The sequence below is a fragment of the Pavona decussata genome, unplaced genomic scaffold (assembly GCF_977016875.1).
Source record: "Pavona decussata unplaced genomic scaffold, jaPavDecu1.1 SCAFFOLD_25, whole genome shotgun sequence".
NCBI classification, from domain to species: domain Eukaryota; kingdom Metazoa; phylum Cnidaria; class Anthozoa; order Scleractinia; family Agariciidae; genus Pavona; species Pavona decussata.
The window spans coordinates 1,827,581-1,852,320 of NW_028145448.1; the positions used below are offsets into that span (position 1 = coordinate 1,827,581).

At 37.2% G+C, this 24,740-nt stretch overlaps 1 protein-coding gene across 1 annotated transcript in view; it reads right to left on the reverse strand.

Annotated features, from left to right (window-relative positions):
- LOC146485735 (sushi, von Willebrand factor type A, EGF and pentraxin domain-containing protein 1-like) overlaps positions 1-24,740 on the reverse strand; it is a 64,386-nt gene that overhangs the window by 18,029 nt on the left and 21,617 nt on the right. Inside the window, exons 8-21 of the mRNA XM_085103091.1 lie at positions 24,273-24,521; positions 23,062-23,268; positions 21,922-22,163; positions 18,678-19,014; positions 15,985-16,146; positions 13,864-14,025; positions 12,154-12,315; positions 9,515-9,684; positions 8,155-8,668; positions 7,094-7,720; positions 6,263-6,499; positions 4,070-4,395; positions 2,671-2,809; positions 1,084-1,218 (exon numbers count right to left, since the gene is read on the reverse strand). Of these exons, the coding sequence (XP_084959217.1) occupies positions 1,084-1,218; positions 2,671-2,809; positions 4,070-4,395; positions 6,263-6,499; positions 7,094-7,720; positions 8,155-8,668; positions 9,515-9,684; positions 12,154-12,315; positions 13,864-14,025; positions 15,985-16,146; positions 18,678-19,014; positions 21,922-22,163; positions 23,062-23,268; positions 24,273-24,521 (3,669 nt within the window). The remainder of the gene's footprint in view (positions 1-1,083; positions 1,219-2,670; positions 2,810-4,069; positions 4,396-6,262; positions 6,500-7,093; positions 7,721-8,154; positions 8,669-9,514; positions 9,685-12,153; positions 12,316-13,863; positions 14,026-15,984; positions 16,147-18,677; positions 19,015-21,921; positions 22,164-23,061; positions 23,269-24,272; positions 24,522-24,740) is intronic.

A 24,740-nucleotide genomic window follows, 5' to 3' on the forward strand; every position in this document is an offset into this window, starting at 1 on the left:
AAACTGGAAGCTTCTCGATTCTCCGGGGTTTTTTTCCTTTATCGCATCACGGTTATTTAGGATTTCGATATAGGTTGGGTAACTCAAAACCATTGACACTAGGAAAAAGGTCATGTTATTCTGGGAGTCTTGTCTTCTATTTAAGCGAAAATGCAGTTTCGTTAACTCTCAAATTTTTATAGGCGTTTGTGTAGGATCAGCCATTAGTTTTGCCCGTCTTCATACAAACTGACGCCTACAATAAAGTTCTAAATTTTGTATAAGGAAGTAAACGTTCGCTGTTTTAAAAGAAAGGTGCTCTTTACAATAATTGTAATGGTATTACCTAATCAGATCTGCACCAACGTCTTTATTATTACAACGTCTTTATTACATATTCTCTTTGAATTGCAAGCTAGTAATTTAATCTAGAAACATTGCTTCTATTTACAGTCCTTTAATTAATTAATTAATTAGTTATTCACTTTAATTAATTATTCGATATTACATCGCAAAACATTTATAACAACAGTTATTTACATGGCAAAACATTTCAAAACATTTCAACATTGTAAAAGACCGTTATAAAGGTCTAGACTAACTATGGAAAAGGGAAAAATATCCTCATCATGTTCGTTTTTAAGCATTTCGAAACTTCAATGGGCTTACAACGTCTCGAGATAAAACAACTTTAATCATAGACTGTTACCATGACTACTCACGGAGGTAAATAAGTGTTTGGGAGGGGTTTCATAGCTCAGGAGTAGATTAAGGCCTCGTTCAGACTAGGTTTCCAGACCCGGGTCTCGGATAAGAGCAGTATGTCTTAACAGAGAGTTTTTTTTTTTCGTTGCTCGAGCAAAGATCTCGGCATCGTACTCAAACGCTAGCACTCAGGCACTGGTCTTGAATATGAATTTTGTCATTTCCCGCGCTTATACAGTAAGGAAAATGGCCGGCGCTAAATGAACGAACGAGGAAACGATTGCTCCTTGAGCACCCACGCCCTTTCACTTCCCAGGCACAGGATCCTAGAAAGGACATCTAGTCTCAATAAGGCCTAAGAGAAAGTGCTTTGGTTGTTTGCCACTCATAATTACTTACCTGTCTCGCAGTTCTTTCCAACAAAGCCATTATTGCATACACAGAAGTAGTCATTGTATCTGTTGTGACAGGTTCCACCACTTTGGCAAGGTGCGGCGCTGCATTCGTTGGTACTATCTGCAGGTTTTGTTGTGGCTGAAAATAAGAAAAGGATCTATGTCATGTGAGTCTGGGACCAAAAGTGAGTTCGCACTCCAAAAAAAAAAAAAAAAGCAACAACAACAACAATTTAAGTAGAGCATCGTCTAAACACAGTTTAAACACACCAATTGATGTTTCCTGAAGAATTCTAGCAGACATTAAAGTCTTACTTTTCAGCAAAGGTGCTTCCTTCTTTCTAGTTTCAAGAGTGTGATAAAGTGTATTTTGCGAGTCGAGATGTCTTGGCGTTCATTGTTAATTGCTAAAGGCCTGCTAATAATATTTCACAATCCCGTAAGTAGAAGTGCCTGTGATGTGATGTGTCATTGCTTTATTATTAAAGTTGTACCTTACTGTAAATTTTTCAGCAACAATCGAAATTTTGAGAGATGAGGATGGCCCAGATTAACGCGAACTCAATATAACTAAATTTCTTTCCAGCGCGCAGCCCTACTTTGAAAAGTGCAACCAACCGCAAAATACCATTCAGTGTCACCCATATGTAACGATAGGAAATTGTAATTTGCATTTTGCGCAGAACCATATCAAACTTTGCTTATTGTTAAGGTTGACTTTTTAGAAGACAACAGTTTTCTTTTCTTACCTAATTGTGTACCGTTCGACCTTAGATCGGAGACAATCGGCAAATTGTCGGTGATGATATTTTCTCACATGGACCGTCTAGTGGCGGAAAATGTTAAGTGGGACATCTAACGATATGGCGTGGGTGAGTCACCTACATTGTCTCGAATACAGGCGCGCAGTAAAGATTTCATCGACACTTTTTGCATAGCTCATTCAAGCACAGTTCCTTCTCAGAAAATACTTTTAAATATCTGCAACACCTGTACAGTGTACAACCCGTTTTTATCTATTCAGGTTAGCTATAGGTATCAATTTGATAAGATATAGCGCATGTGAAACGTGAGTGATCCTTCTTTTGTTATCAGAGACCTTAAGATTGAGGGTTTCATCTTAAACCGCAAACCACAAACGTCAGCTAGCAGTTTACAGTTTGGAGTTCGCTGTATGTACATAATCGGGGCTTAAGATTGAGGGCTACTCTTTACCTATGCGTCGTGGGATACTAACAGGAAAACAAGATGGCGGCTATACGGACGATAGCATCGATGCATGCACTTATGTGGTTGTTAGTTCGTATAATCTCGCAACAGTATCAAACAAACCTCTCATTTATTGAGATAACTCTCAAGGAAAGAAATTTTGGCGTTTAAACGTCGTTTTATAGTTTTAAACGGGACAGCAGGATTGGGGTCACGTGACTTTAAGAGATTTTGAGGTTCGCGGGAAACGAGGTCCCTATTATTATTTTTACAAGCTAGAGGCGAGCCCCTTTAATTTTCATTACATTTGAAAGTAGCAAGCATCTGCTAAATCTTAAAAGCTACTTGAGTTTCATCAGTAGGAATGATTATTTACACTTACGTAAGGGGCAGCCATAGGCTTCCACCCTCATCGAGATATGAACATTCCACGTCTGCGGTCTGAACCTCAGATACATGGCTTGGAAGACGTTGACCTCATTACGAACCACTGTGTTCTGGTCTGAGTTACCGTTAAGTGTCTGTTGAATTTTTAAAATAAAAAATCTTTTAAGACCTCTTCAACATCGACTGAATTTCTACCTCTTCAACATCGACTGAATTTCTAACTGCCAAGCTAGTCACGTCGGGTCACTTTGGATTGGTTTACCTATGGAAGAGCGCCTGTGGGGATGACCTAGTTTTATCCTTATTCTCTCCTTTTCCTGTATTGTAAATGTTAATTAAACCATCTATTTTTGGTTATTAAAAACTGGATCATCGGGTAATGCAATTCCAGAGGCTTTGCTGGCTTAGCACCCAAGGAATGCCAAGCATGGTATACGATGCTTAAGAAAAAGGGGCCATTAATTAAATCGTCTTCTGGTGCGAAATGAAATCACGAGATCTAGAAGCATTTCTTAATTGTTGCTTTTTTTAAATATTTTATTGATAAAACAATTATTCCACTCGCGTTTGTTGTATATGGGAAAAAATAATAGCCAAGCGGGATGCATAGCGCAGATGAGTAATCCTATTTAACAATTATACCACAAGATGATAGAAATAAGCCAACGAGTTGCTATAATCATTTCATATCAACAAGCGCAAGTCGAATAATCGTTTTATTAACAACAATCAAGAAATATTACTAGCTCTTGATGGTTTCGCTTTGCAAGAACAACCAGAAGATAATTTAGTGTTCGTTATTTCTCGGTGGAGGTGCTTTGGTGTGGTGGTTAGCGCGTCAGACGTTCGATCGGACGGTCGGAAGGTTGGTGGTTCGAGGCCAGGTTGGTCTCTTCATTGCTGTGTAATTTCTTCAGACAGAAACTTTGCTCTACATTGTTTTTTTCGTCACCCAGGTGTATAAATGGGCACCGGCGTACACTGCTGGAGGTAAACCTGCGATGAACTAACATCCTATTCACGGGGGAGTAGCAATACTCCCAGTTGCTTCATGCTACAGAAACCAGGCTAAGCTCGATCCGGCCGTATAGGACACTTAGGCTCGTTGTGCGACTTTACCTTACAATTTTTCGACCATGGTATAATGGCTCATATACCATGGCCGCTAAGCTAATTAAATCCGTGGAACTACATTATACAATGATCCAGTTTTTATTAAAAATCTCATATCCAACGCGCGCTCGTAGAATAATTGTTTTAGAGTTATCAAGAACGGGATCACTGGATAATGCCATTGTAGAGTTTTCATTAGCTTAGCGCCAGCCATGGGATTTGTCATGGATGTTGAATACCGTAGCACATGATGGAAGAACATAGTAATAAAATTTGCTTACGTTTGGATAGTCATTCCAACTTGATCCATCAGTGCTATATTGAAGTTTGTAGGACTTCACCCACTGATTAGAGTCTGCTCTGCTTTGAGTGGCCACTCCTGAGATCTGGTAAATTTGGCCAAACTTGATTTGAAGAAACTGGTTTACGTCGTTGACTGCGGCAGCCCATCCTCCAATCTGAGTAATTTGTCCTTGAGAATTTATCTGATCTTGAAAATGTAGACGGCCTCCGAGTGGGGCATGTTGAGAGTTGTACTGGGTTGATGCTGTGATGTCGGCATCCGGAATAATTCGGCTTGTAGATACTCCAAGACTCGATAAGCAGTCTAGAGAGCAATATAAGAAAATAAGGAACACTTTCTAGCTTCAAGCTTGTATTTTCTTTAGCGAATTTTGACTGGTTTGATGTGCTTCCTCTTTTTACGATGTTTTACGTCTATAACGATATGATTGACCAGAGTGACAACACTGGTTTTCAAATGATAGCCGCTCTTATAGCTTATTAGGGGACTTAAGCAGCGACGGCGTCAAAGCCAACGAAAACGTCACTTGAAAATAAAACTTTACTTCATTTGTGCTACTTCGCGATTATTTCAACTCGTTGAACATCTACAAAACCCAGCAACCAAATTAATAGGAGTGGTGCTCAAGTTAAGAAAGAGAATGAAAAATTCATCGTCGTTGTGCTAACGTACGTTCACCAAAACACCTTAAATTTGGTCATTTGACGTTTTTTTTTTTTTTTTTTTCGTCCTATTGCTTTGCGTAGTGGTTGTAGCCGTTGCCATTGATTAAGTTCCCTCTATAATCAAAGAGGATCGAGGTGAATATCTACCACTATGCAACGACCCAGTACCAAACCAATGTTTCTTCGGCCCTTATTATCCTTTTATTTCATACTTGAAATTGGTGAAAAAAAAACCCGCTCGAGAAACAGGAAATTAAAATCTTCGAGGGCAAATAGCAAATACTAACAGGAGTGTGAGTTTGTGTAGCAAAACACTAATCACTGCAATTTTATTTAAAAATATTTCTTAAAATGCTTGGTGATTAATACGCTATAAAACATAATTAACAAATCGAAAGCAGTTTTCTATGGTCTATACTCCGTTATAGACCATAAAATGACGTCATAAAATGTTCAACACTCATGTTTTGAACATTTTATGGCCGCCGTCGATTTTTTTCTTATAATAACGTGGAAAAAGCACGACAAGAATAAGCTAAATTTTCCGTTAGGAAATCGTGCTTGTTGCATCTGTAATTTTTTTTTTTTTTTTTTTTTTTTTTTTTTTTTTTTTTTTTTTTTTTATTGTCTGTACTCTTATAGACAATATAGCTACGAGGGAATATTGACAGTTATTGCAAGATCCTGAAGTGTTTGGTATTATGGTTCACTAACTCACCGAAATTTTTACCAAAACAAAAACTGATTTTGAAAAAAGTTCCCAAGTTTTATGTTTCCTACAATTTACTGCGTTTTCTTAGTTCCTTTTCAGGCCAAGTAAACCTTTTATTATTTTTTTTTTTTTGTTCCGCTAAATGGGCCGGATACAGGAATTTTTCCTAAGTTTAGATGTATCATAAATACTGACTCTAACACCATATTTTTGTCATTTCAACAATAAAGTAGAGGTTGTGTACTCTTTATTTGATGTTACTTTCCCATCTCCATCTTTATGCTTTTTCATTTTCATTTTGTTTGCTTTTAATTCGGTCTTTGAGCTAAGACTTGATAAACGTGAATAGCCAGTTGCCTTAACATTTTATGCTTAAAGGGGTAGTGTCACCCATATTATATTCAGTGTGCCTTTGAATAGCGAATAAACGCATGTGTATTGATGGAAATGTTAAAACAATGGCCCAATAATGTTAACAATTACCCTACGAGTATATATAATCTGGCATTTGTTATCTTTTGCTGCGGATGGCTTGGATGGAAATGGATTACAACTTGAAAAAATTGGCCAATTTTTTCGAGTTCTTGCTGAGTTTTTTGAGAGGAATTTGTTAAAAGCTTAGTTATAGATTGTTTTTCGTTGGATGAATCAGTTAATATTTTCCCCCCGGTGCTCCAGGAACAATGTCAAGTTAGAGAAAAGGTCTAATGTTAAATTTGTGAGTAGCTTTGTTCAAAACACATCTATGACAGTACTCCTTTAATGTACAGAACTTTTAAAATTTTCCACTCACTGAGTTCGTAAAATCTGTTGTTCGATGAACGTTGTAGCGCACTGTTGAGTGTGGATTTTGTACTCATGCGACAAGTGTTGGAAGAGTTGTCGAATTCAAATGATCTGCAGATGAAGCTCTGTTCTGATATGCAAGCCGCAGCGCAAGATTCTGGGTTGCTGTTGGATAACACTTTGTTATCGCTTCCCGATATGTAGGAATTGTAGGTAAGTGAGAATTTTCTCACCGCAGCGGAGACTGAAAAAATAAAAACAACCAGAAGGTCATGATTACAAAAATGCATTTTTATAGTAGAAATGCACTTAGCTACACAAAGCTAGTTTACAGGCATTCCACTCAGAAATAACGGAAACAAAAACTCAAGTTAAACATAACAGGTTAAAAATCCCAACTGGCAGGAGGCAAACCTGCTAGCTATATACAAGCGTGGCCAAGGATGGATCTTGAACCCAAGGCCTCCAGATTCAAGTCCAGCGCCCTAAACCGCTGGACCATGCCGCTTCTTTGCTCTAACATGTCTCAAGAAATCAATTCATGCCGGAGATTACTTGATTTCTAATGGCCAATTATAGACGATCAGTTTATTATATTATAACAATTTTACTTATTGACTGAATGATACGTTGATTCACCCACTGAATGCCTATTGATTGATTGATTGATTGATTGATTGTTTGATTGATTGATTGATTGATTGATTGATTGTTTGATTGATTGATTGATTGATTGATTGATTGATTGATTGATTGATTGATTGATTGATTGATTGATTGATTGATGACTGACTGACTGACTGATTACAATAATAGAAAAACATAAAATGCAACTTACAATCACAGGCGTAACACCTGTCCGTTATATGGTATTCTCCAACTGGCTGCTCTCTGAAATCAGCCCAAGCAACAACGTTTCCTTTCTGTTCATTATCACTGTACACCAAGTTATAAATGTCATTGTCGGACAACACATAGTCAAATATGTTCATCTGACTAACATCACCAATGAAGTTCTCTTCAGTATTAAACCCACCGCCTAACTCGTCTTGCTCTTGGCCAAGAATCAACACACCACCGCCTTTAATAACTTCACCTTGTTGGAAAGGCCCCGAAGAAGACCTTATTTTGACGCCGTCTTGGTACGCATGCCACGTGCCGCCAGCACTCTCCCATGAAACTGCCACGTGACGCCAGTGACCGTCATTCACATTCAAAGCGGTAAAGACAGTCTCATTGTTTACAAATAAGTTAAAGGCACTGTAGTCTTGCAGTGTGATGGCGTTGTCCTGTACAATGTCACCGACTTTAGTAGCGTACGAAATTACTGTGCCTGGGTTAGTGTCTTTTGTGCGAATCCAAAAAGCTAGTGTAAACGCGCTGAGGTCTGGAATAGGCTTTTGAATCTCAGAATAGGACTTTGCGCTTCTCACTTGGAAAGACAAATCGTAGTCCGATGAAAGCACTGAAATCAATTAATAGAGACTGTTAATATTAATTTTACACAACTAACAGCATTTGTCTTTGTTTCATACACGTTCGCTTTTGCGGAGTCTTTGATTTCTTTTGCTAAACATTTATTTGATAACTAACACTAACTAACCCTAGCCTGATTGACTCTTCACCATCTCTGAATGTCACATGTTTGTTCGAACTAAATTATCAAGATCCTAATGATTTTGGAAAGTCAAGATACAACAAATGAGTTCCTTGGATTGAAGCGGGAGAGAATGTTAAATTAAACCCAGGCCTCTTAGAAGAAAGTCAGTTCATGGTTGCAACCCTTTCTGGAGATCATGAGAATTCGTGCCTTTCTTCAATTTCACTGACGCGTGATATACGTGATAAGCCCTATATGAAAACTAACTCTTAAGGGATAAAATAAGTTTGGAAAGTCACCTTTTGTGCAGCGACATCCGCGATATGTTGGCTTGCATATGCACTTGAAACCTGCTGGAAAGTTCACACATGAACCACCATTGAGGCATGGCTGACCCACGCAGTGGTCAATGGCTTCCTCACAGTTGGCTCCAGTGTAACCAGTTTGACATTGACAAGTATACGATCTTAGACCGTCCACGCAGGTTCCGCCGTTCTGACAAGGGTCAGATAAACAGTCATTTATATCAATCTGGCAGTTCACGCCAGTGTATCCAGCATGACACAAGCAAGAGTAAGTGTCCAAGCCACTGATACATACACCATTATTTTGGCAAGGATTTGGAACGCATTCATCGATGTTAATCTCACAGAACGGCCCACCGTATCCAATAGAACACTGACAGACGTACGTTCCCGCCTTATCAATACATTTACCATTTTCGCAAGGCGTCCGTCGCGTGCATAGGCTGTATGGAAGTTCACACTCGTTGCCAGTATATTCAGAGCTACACAGACATTTATACTCGTTTACCTAGCAACAGCAAAGGAGGAAATATTTCTGTTAAAAGTTTTCTTCTGCAAAGGGTTATCACCCTTCACATCACCCTTTAGATTCAGCCTACAGCAGCCTAACAGTCATATAATAATGGCAATGAGACTTGGAATGCTTCATTGGAGGTCTGCAACGGGAAGTTATATCGTCTTGTGCGGACGTTATGTCCCCATTTCAAAACTGCGGCCATCCTGGATCCGCCATCTTCGATTTCTTGCAATTGATTTGCACAAAAACTCAGAAAACCTCCAGAATTGACGCAAAAGTCATCAAAATGAAAAGAAAACACGAAAATAATATAAAAACACGAGCCTTACTATTACAAATTTTCCGAAAAGAATATTTAAAAAGTTACAAAATTTCAAAGTCGACGCGGGTATGATCCTCACCCGATGGGGTTAAAGTAACCTACGAGAACAGACGCTTTTCTGACTTTTACTGCTTTTGTTTGTTTTTGTAGTTGGTTAACTTTTCGTTTTCTTTTTCCGGCTCAAACAACCAGGAAAATAAATAAATAAACAACTTTAATTTAGTGTCAATGTATTTAGCGCAGAACACTAATTGGGGACACTATCCAGGTCGAATTGGAATTTAGAAACGTTGGTTTTTGAGGAGAGGGGAATACCGGAGTACCCGGACGAAAACCTCTCGGATCAAGGACTCAAGGACAAGAACCAAGAAAGAACTCAACCCACTTATGAGCCCGAGTACAGAAACCGAACCCTGGCCACACTGGTGGGAGGCGAGTCCCCTTACCACTGCGCCATCCCAGGTCCCCTATGAAGAGCACGATGCGTTCAAAAACAAATCAAATGTATCAATTACCTTGTTGACACAGGTAGACGCCTGATAACAAGGTGACGCGAGACATTCGTCAATCTCTATCTCGCAGTCCACTCCCTTGTATCCAGGTGCACAGTCACATCGGTAGGATTCTTTGGTGTTCACACATGTACCGTCATTCATACAAGGACTGGAAACACAGGTATCCACCTCTGAATGAGAAGATCAAGAACGGCTGTCATATACGTACCTTTTTTTGTACATATTACAACTTTTTTAGAAAAACGTTGAGGCTGAGATTGTCCCAGGCTGAGTCAGAGTCAGTTAAGGGCATGTTTTTATTTTAACCCTTCATTCTTTTTTTCTTAAACGATCAGTTTGAACACTGGCAAAATGAGATGTAAAACTTTGGTCTCTGCAGTCCAATTAACCCAAATGCCGAGAATTGGCAAATACTATGACAGGTAAGTTAAGAGCATCTTAGGGACATTTTCACGCTCAAATTGCCCCCAAACATAAGAGCATGTGCAATCTCTGCCCAAAATTAGACGTTCTTACAGAAAAACACAGGGTTAAGGTAAACTAGTAAACTACAAACCTGGCGTGCCTTTCTCAAACCAGTGGAAAACATTTACTGTCCAAATTGACTATTTTACCCATATAAAGCTCATTAGCAGAAATTGTACTGCTTTTGATACTTTGAATACCGAAAAATAATTTTTTTTAAGATTAAGAGACTTGATAGAAAATGTTGAAAAATACTTTTAGATGGAAAATTGACCCGGAGTTCATAAAAGAGGATCACTAAGATACTTAGCTTGCGCCGGAAATGCTTACTTCATCAGAGGGAAAGAGAGAACTTTGATCTTCATTCCCATGTTCAGTTTAAAAGATATGAAATTTGTTCCAGTGATGAAACTTCCATCAAGCTTGGAAGTGGAAGCGCAAAGAAAAGCAGAATTAACACTTTCTGGTGTGAATTAACATTATTAGTTGGTTTTAGTGAAAGAGAATTATGCATCAGCTATACCAATCGCGCTCATCCCCCCTCTTCGCGGCTGACTCCCAGGTAATAAACTGGTAAATCTCTCACGGCAGGGACAAAAGAGTTGGTCAAAAGTCAGACAGTACAGTTGAAAAATAATATGATTTATTCGCTTCTGGGCTTACCGTCATGCGCTTCAAATCCTTGCCAAAACAATAGTGTATGTGTAAGTGGCTTGGAAACTTACTCTAGCTTGTGTCAAGCAGGATACCCTGGCGTGAGCTTTCAGACTAAGATAAAGTCGTATTCACGCCAAACTAAGGGCGCGTTCTTTTGGGACTATTCAGGCATGGATATACTCGGAATAGACGGTATTTGTGTTCTTTTGGGAGCTATTCTGTTTTCAGAAGGAACAGAATATCATTCTGTTCATTCTGCTCCCAATAGTAGAATGAACAGAATAGAAGGAATACGGTTTACTCAAAATATATAGACAGAATACGCGTTCTTTTAGGAAATTTTTGGTGGGAAACCCTACACGGCCGCTCGCGCCAGCCGCGGCTGGCTTCCAATTGAAAAATTTGCAATGAAAATAGCAATCTAAAATGTCGGAGCTGCCAAGGGTTGATGCCAATGCTCTTGGTCGGAGTTCCTTCGTTGGTGCCATGTTCGTTGACACTCAAGTGCATGTGCAGACATATAGTAGTTCTCAGGTCACCTCCGCCATGGGTATTCCGTTTCCAGATTTTAGGAGCGTTATTTTCGAAATTGAATTTCATATATTCTGTTTTTCCAAAACCGGAATAAGAATAGCTAGAATAGCCCAAAAAGAATGCACACAAAGTCTCGGATAAGTCCTATTTCTCATGCTGTGGCAGTGATTGTTTGTTCTGTGGGTCTACCATCTCATCTATGTCCCTCTGAGACATAGTTAAACAACATTTTTTGTCGTTGATAATGAACATAACTTGGAACGAAGTGACAGTATTGGAAGGTAAAGGTGAGAATCACGGAGCCGTCAGATACCCAAAGGTAGAATAATGTCCTATCCCCAGAAAGTGTTATGCTGAATAATGCTCCGCTAATGCCCGACGTTGCATTATAGCCAAGTGTGAGACAATAATGTGGAATGTTTGAGATTCGCTTTCATCGATTGATTTATGTTCCTTTTTAACTCAAATCGCCCAGAAGCGATTTAATTTCCCAGATTACATCATTGCACCAAGCGCACGCAAGGTCAGGTAAACATGTGATGTGTAACTTGATAAAAACCGTACATATTTCCGATCACGTCTTAGTATATTGAAAGTGACTCATAATGGAGTTTTCGTTGTGTTCAGAATCACTCAAATATTTCCAGAAACATTTTTCCTTTTTTGATTTATCGTTGTACTGAAACGATTTGTAACGTCATAAGTTTTTTAATAAAGTATCGAATATGTCTGGAGCGAGAGAAGATATTTCAAAAAAAGAAAACACCATTCTTGCTTTTTTTGAAAGGCTTTTCAAATAGGCTAAATTAGTTTTCATTTCATATGCACTTTTAAGTACAGAGTAAGAACATCTCCAGTCCTAATCCCAAATGGCAAGTAAAAATTTAAAGTATCGAGTTGCAGCTCAGCCTGATTGCAATTCTGCGACATTCTTGTAAAAAAAAAAAAACGGATTGTAAAATTTAACGGCAAATATCGCTCACCTCCGCAGAATGCATCCGAGCTCGCCCCAGTACCATGTGTAGATTCTTGTCCCGGACAAGGTAGGCAGCTAGTTTTACCAGAACCAGGCTGATAGGTCCCAACCGGACATGGCAAACAAGGTTCGACTCCATTGTCTGAATAGGTTCCTGGGGCACATTGCACTGACAAAAGCGATCAAAATATATTTTAATCGAATGGTTAATCTAGCATGGTTGCGTGTTTCGTTTTGTTATTTTATTATGCATAAATTATGCATTCTTGCATAAAACCTAGTATTTATCTTATTATATTTTGTACATCAATGTTACGCGGCGCACCTTTTTATTATTATTATAAAAAAAATTGATTCTAGACACTGTTTGCAAAATACATTACATAAGTTACTTACATTACTAACACTACTTCCAATACTTATTACCACAATGTTAATAAACAGCCAAACAGCCGCGCAGCTGCTGATGGCATATATGATTATTAGTTTTGAATATAAATACTTAAGCTTGTACGTTTACAATTAAGTACGTTCTAACACCTTAAACAGTTGCTTTTACAAAAAACATAAAACTTAACGCGGCGCACCTGATCATATGCATATGTGAATTTGCGGTCTACAAGTAATGAAAAAATTATTATTATTATTATTATTATTATTATTATTATTATTATTATTATTATTATTATTATTATTATCATCATCATTATTATTATTATTATTATTATTAATATTATTATTATTATTGTTGTTGTTGTTGTTATTATTAGTATTATTATTACTTGATGAGAGCCATCCTTAGGTCGGCTTTACTCTGTCTTAGAGGGTCAAGAACAGTTAGAAGAGCAATTAGAAGCAATGTTCGAGAAGCGGACTTTGAATTACATAGATGCCTTGCCAAAATCTAGGTCCTATAATTCTTATACATACTTTCTCTTCCGATTATACTTTTAATAAGACTTGTTTTTTTTTTTCGTCATTAAGGACCATAATTTAACTTCCGAATATATTTTTAGCGATGATAGAGCATATGATTTTTCTTTTTATTACGAATGAGAATACTATTTTAACTTGATAAGATCTTTTTTTTTTTTTCGTGATGAGATTTTTTTCCTTTTTCTTCCAAAAAAACTTGTGCTTGAAAATACTCTCTTTTTTTAATCGACGAGAATTGTAAACATGTGTTAATAGCTCTTTTCTCTTTTTTCTACTTTTAACTTGTAAATAACAATTTGCTTGGACTATTTTAATAAAGAGATTATAAGATTTTTATGTTATTTAAAAAATTATTATTATTATTATCATTATTTTTTATTATGTTTAGAATCTATCCACCAAAGAAGAGATTATAGTTCTCAGGATATAAATGAAGGAAAATACTGCGCGGTATATCAAAGGCTTTGCTTACAAATAATATATCCACCAAAGAAGAGATTATAGTTCTCAGGATATAAATGAAGGAAAATACTGCGCGGTATATCAAAGGCTTTGCTTACAAATAATAATAATAATAATAATAATAATAATAATAATAATAATAATAATAATAATAATAATAAATGATTGAGTGTAAGATAACAAGCCCAGACCTGTGTCCGCAAGTTATGTAAATAATTCGTCTAAAAAAATGAAACATTCAAAAATTATACTAATAATAATAATAATAATAATAATAATAATAATAATAATAAATACAAAAAAATCAAGTGTTACTCACTTCCACAATCATGAACTCCTTTAGCCGCCTCCGTTACCGTCACAACTCCATCTGGGCATGCCACGCAGACCTTGTTTCGCACAAGTGCAGAATAAGTTCCGGTAGGGCATGTGAAGCACCTTGCGATACTAGTGGGAGAAAAGTAGCCCGGGCCGCATTGCTCTATAATAAGTAAATGAGAATGATGTGTTATTCTGTGAATAACACAGGCAGAGTTTATTCAACATCGACATTTAACAGGCAACGACAATTTTTGTAAACATTTCACAAGACAAGAAGTCGAAAGGCTTTTTTTCTCAAGAAATGGGGCATTCATGTTGAACTGTACCTTTCCTGATGTGCGCAAAGAACGGACTATTGAAAATGCATGAACTTTTCATTAATATGTCGAAGACAGAGGATCACTATATTGATTGTATTTATTTCCTTTTTTATTAATTTAACATGTATTCTCTCGGTTACTGTATAATGTCTCTGTTGTTTTATTTGGTATTCTCTTTTCCCTCTTTTTCATACGCTTAAGATTAATGAATATATTTGATCTTTCTCTCTTTGTTCTCTTGTTTGTCTGTTTCTTTCTTTTTATTTTATCGTTATGATGTTCGTGTATTGAACTTAAAGATAATGATTTAATTAACCTGAGGCAAATAGAATCAGTTACCTGCCGGTTAGTCATGAATTGTATTTCCCCAATAAACTTTCTGTGTTAATGTTCTTGTTGCCAGCTACCATGACAATTATTTTGAAAATGAACCCCTTCTTGTGATGACCATGACAATTATTTAGTAAATGGACCCGTTCTAGCGACTGGTATATCGATATTCTAAGAAACAACACAACACTTTTTAAATTTGAAAACATGTTTCGACAGAAACTTCTGTCATCTTCAGTTTTAAATTTAAAAATTACAAAGCACAGAGTTGAATATATAGTGTAACCCAAAATGTTAATTAACTGTAAGCACTAAGGAAACATGACAATGAAAATTTTGCAGAGAAAGTTTTAAATTGACATGATAAAAGATGACAGAATCGAAACATGTTTTCGAATTTAAAAAGTGTTGTGTGGTTTCTTAGAATATCGACATATCTGCTACTATCCAGACCGACTGAAAGAATGACCGAAAAATAACCAGCTTTCCGAGAAGCGAAGCTTCGAGGACATCTGTGAAATTTTGAAAACAATCCTTAAATCGAGGGATTTATCATCAGATAAATCAGCAAGAAGGAATCTGGTTTATTTATTTTATAACTCCGATTAATTGCTGAAACGTGCGCGCTTTAAAATTTAAGACGAAAAAAAGCCATTGATGGCAACGACGTCACTGCAGCCAGGTTGATGCAAGCCAACTAATTTATTACATTTTATGAAGCTGTGATTGGATTAGAACGAAAAATATATGACCCTGTTATCAAATCGAACGACTGCTTTTGTTTCCATAACCGCCATCTGATTGAAATTCACGTGATTTTGAATCCCGTGTTCATAGAGGTTATAATTAGGAACGAATGTTTTACTTTCAATTCGCCACACATACATTATAAACAAAGTAACTGAGTAAATGTTAATACGTAATGATCTACTTTAAGGTTAAAGTTGTAGAATTTTCATTGCAGAAATTTGATTTAAATCATTAAAGAACTGAAAGAACCGTCGTTCGCAATTGATGAACTTTGTTTGAATATTTTTTTTTTCTCTCTCTTTCTTTCTTTCTTTATCTGTTTTTTTTTTTTTTTTGGCAAATTAATTACTTTTTTCTTTCCAAATGGCTTCAGAGAACATATAATAACAACTTTTCCAACCTCTTTCAGTTTTCTTTTCCATAAAGGAGCAAGAACATCTACGTAAAGGCCTTACGGTTAATATATCTAATAATATAAGCGCAGTCATTTATAATAAGAGAACAAGCCTTTCTGCTTCCAGTTTTAAGTTATTATGTGCGTAAAGATCCCAAATCGTTCAAGTGAATGGGAAGGTTTAATTTTGTTCGAAATTTGGTATGTACAGCAAAAGCCGATATTCGATCCATTTTCGCAATTGTCCATGGAGGTTCGATGAAATGTCAATTTTCAAGAGGCTCAGACGCGTCAAAACTGAGACCACATCACATGCAATGCTTACCTGTACAAGCTGTGAAATTTTCTTGTCTCGTCCCTATTGTCCAGGTCCCTTCGGGACAAGGTTTACAATGCAAGGCTCCTTCATCGGCATTGAACGTACCCTCTGGACACAGTTCGCAGCTGTCCTTGGGCCTGTTGTAATATGTCCCAATAGGGCAGCGTGCTGTAAGCAAGTCAGGTCAGGTCAAGTCAATTTACTTAATTCTCACAAAAATTACAGGACGGTTATTTTTTAAAACTAGGTCACGTACATAAGTATAAAGGATACAGTACATACATTAAGGAGAAAGAATAAAAAATAATTTACATTTCATTGTTCAATATGAAAGGACGCAAAAAAAAAATGAATACATGAAGTTTGGGACACCCAAATAGCTAAAAGAACTAATCGAGTAGGGCCTTAAAGTAAATAATATAGGCGAAAGGAATATTGTAATAAATGACAATTTAAATAAAAAGTATTACTTCATGCACTAAATACTGAGAATTGTTAATATATTTACGTAATCTAGTTTTAAGAATTGATAACATAATTATAATCGTCAATCATAGAATTATTTATATTTTGACGAAGTCTAGAAGAGGGAGTGATTTGCTTAATATGGTCATGACTCTGTTTCCTTATCTGTCACATGAACTTACAATCAATCCTCTTACGTCAATATGAGTCCGCCCTACCTCCAATCTTATTTTAAAATAGCTTAGAGTAACTGGCCTGACTTTGTAACGAGACATATAAGAAACTACAATTCTCTCCCCACCCACTCCACCCAGAAAATGTCGATTTCTCGCAGAGTTTACGATCTCGCAGTGTTTACGATTTCCCAATCAGAACGTTTTGACAATCTTATGGTGATCTTTAATATAGATCCAGTTTTCAAATGCGTACGTCAGGCTTGGTAACGAAAGCCCATTTGCACTGCTGGAAAGAGCACCTTAAAATTCGTAATAAAGCCAAGTTTGATAGTTTTGTCTTTTAAAATACCGAGGATAAAATTCCGTTAATTCAGGATTAGTTGCAGACGGTTGTATGAACACGGCCAAATTTCACTCGTTTTCATACGAACTTCTACAAAATGTTCAGATGTAACGAAACTATGTGTTTGCTATTCTTAACGACAAGGCTCTCAAATTTGTCCTTTTTTGACAAATTCTTTTGTTCTGTACCTAGCCAACATCAAAGTTTTAAATTACCGCGATAAAGGAAAATGGTGTTGGAAATAACAGGCCCATTGTGTAATAGGTAGGTTCCTACTTGACCAAACAGTTTATAACTACTGAGAAACTACGTACTCGACGTGGTTAACATAACTAATGCATATCAAACACTGTGTTAACAGGTTTGGTCCAATTTTGTGTGATATCTAGTTTCGTGTTCATGCGTTACATTAATCGTGCAGTTTCCAAAGGAAAAGTCTGTAGCTATAGTCATCGAGGAAACGCTCACTTCAAAATGCGTAATTTTTGACTTGCCTGCAAATTGTCTTTCTGTTCCTGGTTGAACTTAATTGACTGGTAGTTTGTTTACTTGCTTGTATATTTGTGTCTCGCGGTGCTAAATCGTCCGATTTCATCAATAATTCGTTTTACATGTAAGTTAAGTCATTATTATTATTATTATTATTATTATTATTATTATTATTATTATTATTATTATTATTATTATTAGCAGCAGCAGCAGCAGCAGCAGCAGCAGCAGCAGCAGTAGTAGTAGTAGTAGTAGTAGTAGTAGTAGTAGTGGTGGTGGTGGTGGTGGTGGTAGTAGTAGTAGTAGTAGTAGTAGTAGTAGTAGTAGTAGTAGCAGTAGTAGTAGTAGTAGTAGTAGTGGTAGTAGTGGTGGTGGTCGTATGCGAGAATCTCAGTCTTGGAATATTTATTAACGTCAGAAATAAAAAGAAAAGCTGTCAAAGTCTAAAGAAAAGATGTCTGAATAAAAGTCACTGGGACCAGTTAGTTTCCTCCATTTTTTTTTCCAGTTGAAGCTGGACAGCTCACCTGGTCCCAATTTTTTCATTGATTTTGATTGTTTATCATGCGTCATGTAGTGAAATTTCATTGGCTAGTGGCATTTGCCCCTTAATTTTCATTGGTTCTTTAACTGTCCGATTTGATCTGTCCGATTACAAGCTTCTAGTAATCGGCCAGGTCAAATCGGACAGTTTTGGAGTTACATAGCAAAATTAAGCTATAAATATGGGCTGTTAAGAACCAATCATATCCAAGCATTTTGTTATTGACACAATTATTATTATTATTATTATTATTATTATTATTATTATTATTATTATTATTATTATTATTATTATTATTATTATTATTATTATTTATTAATCATGCTGTAAGCACCGATCAAACTGCGCGACAACGGTTAACATAACACGCAACATCGTTGCACGTTGTTGCTACACTGATTGGTTAAAGGAAGATCTCACAAAAACCCAGCATCGATATCAAAGGTAAACAACTATTTATGATTGCATTAATCAGCTGTGCTTCTAAGTTACATTGCCAATTAATTTGATTAACTGCAAAATAATTACTTTATCGTCAGAATACAACATAATAATCTTTATTTCGTGTGTCGACGTCCAGGAGGAAGATCGGCCTACAGTGTCATCGTCGGAGAAGTGCCAGGCGATATACTGCACGGTTGATTAAATGTATCTAAATTATCTGTTAGGTCTAGGTACTCACTGCATTTAGTCATTGGGCCTTCGTCCTTGCTGCAGCTGCAAGGCGGGTCCCAGCAGTTAAGGTCCCAATCCTCGCACCTTTTAACCACTGCACCCTCGGTTGAGCAATACGCATCAACCGGTCCGACGTTGAAGTTTTCGGGATCATTTCCCTTCAACTCTAACCCTGATTTTGCGTCGAACGCTCGCCAGTCAATCTGTTTCACACCGTTTTTAATCTCGTTTCTGGTGCTTTCTGCTTTTGATTTCGCTTGAATGAAGGCATCCTGACCTGCCTTGTCATTGGTTCCAGGGACAAGGCCTGTGTCTTCTATGACAAATTCATACTGGATAGTTACCTGCAGCACAACGAAAACGATGTTAAGCTACAAACAATTTTTCTTACTTACTTTATCATTCGATAACACTGCACCAGACACTGAATACAATCTGCTTTTATTTCCTTTGAATATTTGCGCTCAAAAATCCTTAGCCCATTCCTTTTTTTTATCATTCAAAAAATTAAAATCTCATGAATCAACAAGTTCCCAGAGTGATCTGTGTAAAATACACAATCGTATAACTGGTGCATGATTGTATTTCCCAAAATAACTTAAAGAAACCAATTCACCAATTAGCTCATTCGGCTTCGGTTTCAGTTGCCAAATTTCAAATCACGTGACATAGAATCGCATGTAAACACCTTTTAGTCCTATTTATGCACATTAATGATACAATCACAGGAGGCCAGTCCACACTCATAAAAAAAAATTTTGACAGAGGGCACTTTCTTACCCTGAAGCATCAAAACATTTCCTTCTACACTTCCCTCCTTCCAGATCGTTTTCGCTCACGCGAGATTTTGTTAGCTGGAGTAACTGTTTGATTTCATTTTATTGCAGTCGCAATCAATCAGCGTACATTCGTCGTTTCAATATCGTTCCTATCAGGGGCAGTCCATTTATCTTTACCATACCTGTGTTTAATGAGGTATGACTTTTCCTTAACAGTTAGTGATGTAACAATTCTGCTATAAATCTTGGATTCGCCATCTTCGATTTCTGGATTTCCGCAAAACTTTAGGAAAGCTCCGAAATTAAGTGAAAAATAATCAAAACCAATAAAGGAACACTACTATTTCTTCACTTTAGAAAGAAGTGTTCCATTCTGAAAAAAAATGCCCGTCAAAACGTGGTTGCCATGGAAATATCAAAGTTAATGAACACTAACCGAAACATTAAACTTTTCCCAGGCAAACTTCTGAAAACGTGCTCAAGTTTCATTGGAGTTTGAGCAAATATTTTACTCATGTTCAAAGCCACCGCGGGCAGAATCCCCTCCCCCCCCCCCCCCCTACCACCCCGGGGGAAGAAGATAGGGTAAAAACCTTAACTAACATTGTATGGAATATCGTGTTAATACGATAGCTACAAATACGTGGCTGCAGACGTCAGCTTTTAACCATGAGAGCTGAGTACTAAAGCTTATTTGCTGTTTCACTGAAAAGCTACAAACAACTACTGCGATTCGAAATTGAGCACGGAGAGGGAATTAAGGATCGAGGCAAATGTACTACGTAGAATTAGATGAAGAGTATGGTGGTGAAAAAGAGAACCGAGTAAGTAGCAATTGGCGTTTGGAGATCAAAACATCAAGACGTGCCAAAATAACGAAACGCGTTTTAACTAGCTGCGAAACTGCTTAAGGTATCTGACATATATGTGGTAACCTTTAATTTGTTTTTACCAAATTTATAGGTCCATTATCTTTATCAATGGACCCATGATGGCAGTATCACAAACTTTATTTATTTTCCTTTCGTTCTTCAGACAAAGAATTGCTTCAATCTTCGAGCAAGTTCGAACACGCACTAATGTTTTTTCTAATTTGTAGGACAAAAGAAATAACACTCAAACTACTAAAACCATCATTTCACTAAAACACAAACTATTTCATTTTTCCAGACTTGTTTTAAGTGTCCGAGTGTCTTGCTTCAAAGGGAAGTGTTTCTGTGGTTTAGCAAGTCACTAGTCGGTGTTGTTGATACGGGAATTTGTTTTGAACTGAATCTTTCTAGGCATTTTCTTAAGCTTAAAAGTTAGTTCATGACGAACAAATTGTCAAAGTCTTTAGCAAACTAGGGGATTTTCCTATCTATTCTGATGAGAAAGTGCTGCCTTTGTTATGACATCTATAAATGGTTTAACTTTCCTGTCATCTCCAATAAGAAAGATAAACCGTCCCCCGTCTCACAACCCTTGTTCATAAATAACTCTGTGGGACGTTAAAGAACCCACTCACTGTTCGCAAAGATCAGGGGACGTAGTTCCCAGTGTTGCGGTCTGGTCTTTGTGTGTATATTCTCATGGTTGGGTGGGTAAATGCTCGGAGATATCACCTTCATAAGATACTCTAAACTAGATATAATGATATTCAGAACGAATTGAAATTTCACGTAAGGACGGGTCGGCCGATTAAAGGTTATTAGCGCGTGCCACTCACAATAATCTCCACTAACTAACATCACTCGCCTTAATTTAAATTTGTTTCATATTGATTTTTTTTTTAATTAGACTGAAATTGACTGGGTTAGAGAAAGCACTTCTTTTAACCCAACCTTTGGTTTAGAATTCGCGAAAACGAATCTGTAAACAGTCCCATTCGCAGTTCTGCCGTTTGCTAGATGGCGGTTATACATAAAGCAAACGTTATTTAGCTTGACTTTGAGGGCCTTAGCGCCAGCATAGAAACTATACTAACCTCCGGGAAGCAGCTGTTTATGGGGTGGAGGGTAATATGCATGACTCCTCTGAAAACGACTGAGTGGAAGGCTAAGCAAACAGCAGTCTATGTAGAAGATTTCTACAGCATTTGAGACGATTATTTCTAAAACACTTTGCCGTTTTGCAGCATTTGAGACCAAAATAATCTACCTGATCTTTTGGAGACGGGCCCACAAGAGTCTTGCTTCTTTGAGAATACGGTGTGAATATTTTTGTTGTTGTTGTTGTTGTTTTTTTGTTTTTTCTTTGTCTTGATGTTCAAAAACTTCAAAGTTGCCAATATCAATACTAAACGTTGTGTATTATTTTTCCCTCTCCCCTATTTTCTCTCTTTTGCATCATTCTCAACCTTCTGGGGACCGTAAAATCGGTGATTCGATGTCGCTTCAATTTTTGATCGGCATATATTTAAAACTTCAGGTACAGTACTTGCTACAAATGTCAGTGAAACGCTATATAAATTATTACGTAAGTGTGGCATACCGACATCGTGGCTTGTCTTTTTCGTCTTTTTTCAGCCGCATTAAGGGCCCCACAATATACTTCCAACTTTTCCTTGCATTTGTCTAGTATGTTTCTGCAAAGGTTTGGTGGTAGATATCTGCTGGTCATTATAGAGATGAAATTTGCCTTGATCTTATCTTGTACGTTGGGATCTGTGCAATCTCCTTTGTAGTAAAACTGTGGTAAATTCCTCATCTTCATTATACTAGGATTCGCCGTCGCTGTTGTCAATAATTAAAAATGTGTTAACAAAGGAGTATTTACAGGTTTGATGGATTTATTGGCTATCAACAGTCACTATATTTTTTTAAAGCGGATTCAGTAAGAATAAAGTTTAGTGCTTATTTTCTAGCATGAGCAGCTCGCGATCGATTTGTCTTCTATGGATAAAATAATGAAAAAATTAATGGTTCTTGTTGTCGTATGTATAATTGCTTGGCTTCTTTTTTCAGTAATATATCAGACTGAATGTATCTAGTTTACAAAATAGAGCCGAAAGAACTGAAGAGTCAGAAGGTAAAACTCCGTGGCGGAGGGGTGGCGGGAAGGTTGCAATACCGGGAGGCTCCGCCCCGACGTCCAAACCTTATGTAATGTTTTAAACACGCGCGAGCAGCAGCGATTTATCGGGATTTAAAACCACGAGGCGCAGCCAAGTGGTTTTAGATTGGATGAAACACGTGCTGCGAGCTTTTTTGAACGGATTCAAAAACATTCCTGGAAAAGCGTGGGTCAGGAGAGTTCATAACAATGATGCTTGCTGATGTGAACGTTAGCATACAAGAAAAACATTAAACACGGCATACTAATAAGCAGGAGATTTTATCGGGTTTTAAAACCACTGCACGTGATGTTTCATCGACCATTTGATAGGTCAATGGGCTTAGACAGAAAAGGTAACCCTTTCATACAACTTCCGCACTGGAAATTTAAAAACAGGTGATAATCATTTTTATTGTTTAGTGCACTTGAATGCTATTTCCAGTTTTTTAAAATAACATTTAGAAACTACTGACAGTATTTCCAACAACTTTAAAACATCAATTTCTTGTCAGAGTACGAGTTTGATCAATAATTTTGCCATGAACTTGTAATTACTTGTACAGTTCCACAACTTACCTGAACAATCTGGCCAGGGCATAGTTCTAACGTGTGGAAAGACTGAAAAAAATGTCCACGTTCCTGAGGAGCAAATGTAACTGAAGGGGGGATTAAACACAAAATCGTGGTTTTCACTACACTGGACTTGACAATTTCGGTCTTCTCCAATAAAACTGCAGGCCAAGGCACCCCTCTTAGGAGGCGCATAAAGTGGACAGCTCTTCTCTGTAAGATGATAGAAAAACATACACAGAAAAAGCATTAAATAGCAACAACAACAACAAAATCCGCCTTCGTCGGTCTCCTTGCCTCTGTCGCACACCTCAGAACGTTTTGAATATTTTACAATTATTATCTGTACCTTTACCCTTGGTAAAAAGTTTATTTAAATGTCCATTAAGTATTTAAGGGGCTCTTTACATAGAAGAAGGAAGATGGATCTTCCTTCCGCCATATGATTTCTGTATTCCGTTCACCCGCAAAAGATTGCACTTGGCTATGGCTAGCGGCTAAAGGGCGGCAATTTTGTCTTTGCTTTCCTTTTCTACTTGGTAACAATTCCGACCGAAATTTCTGCATGCAAAGCAAACGAAACGTTCTTTCGCTTTCTATGATCTCCCTAGTTTTAGGATCTTCATCCCTCCATGTAAATAGACCCGAAATGATTCATTTTAACACCCATAAGCGGGTTGCAGCTTCTACCAGCAAAACGCGACCTTAACCGCCTACTACGGAGTTGCCGTTGAATTTATTTAAACTTCTGAAACGATTTCAAGGCAATGAAACCAAGAAATTAACAATTTTGTCCAAGGGCATATGAGTTTGGGTTTGGTCTAGAGGACACGTTAACATACTTTTCAATCACTACACGTGATAATTTGCAAAATCCGCGAACACGTGCAGCGAAATTCAAAATTTAAGTGAAAGATACTTCTCTTTTAGCTTGAAATGGCTCTCGAAAATTAACTGTAATGAAGCTTTTCGTACTTTTAGTTGGACAGATCATCCATTTCTTGGCTCTGACACCTTGAAATCTTATCAGAAGATGTCAGAGCCACATCGAAACATGTTTTGTAAATTGGAAAAGTATCGTGATCTTTTTTAAATATCGTTATCAGAATTTTTTTTTTTTTACGGCAGTTTTCTTTGATCGATGTTTACCAAAACGCATCTTGACCCGACTCTTTTAAAGGCTCTAGGTCACGGTAACCTCTGTAATAAATACTCACTTTTAATTTGAATTCGGAATGAACAATTTTTGTTCGTGTTGCCGTAGCCATCAGTGACGGTATAAGCGACTTCGTAGGAACCTGGAACGGAGAACTCATCCCCAGATTGCCTACTGGAAGTAATTCCGGGTGGTTGTCCCGAGTTATCCGAACATTGTGGTCTCGCCCAGTTCACTCTGATTTTCTGCTTAGTAGCGTTGTTAACGTTTTTGTCCGTCGGACAGAAACCACAAGTCGGTGGTTCAGTATCTAAAAAAATAAAGGCAATATCGTTAACATTTTCGATCTTAAAGTCAAATTTTCGTTTTTCCACAATAGCAAACAAACTTCCGAAATAGTTATTTGGAAAATACATAAAAAAAATAAATAAATAAATCCTTTGTTTATAGTGGAAATGCACTTAGCTACCCAAAGCTACTTTACAGGCATTCCACTCAGAAATAACAGGCAACAAATAATAATCAAATC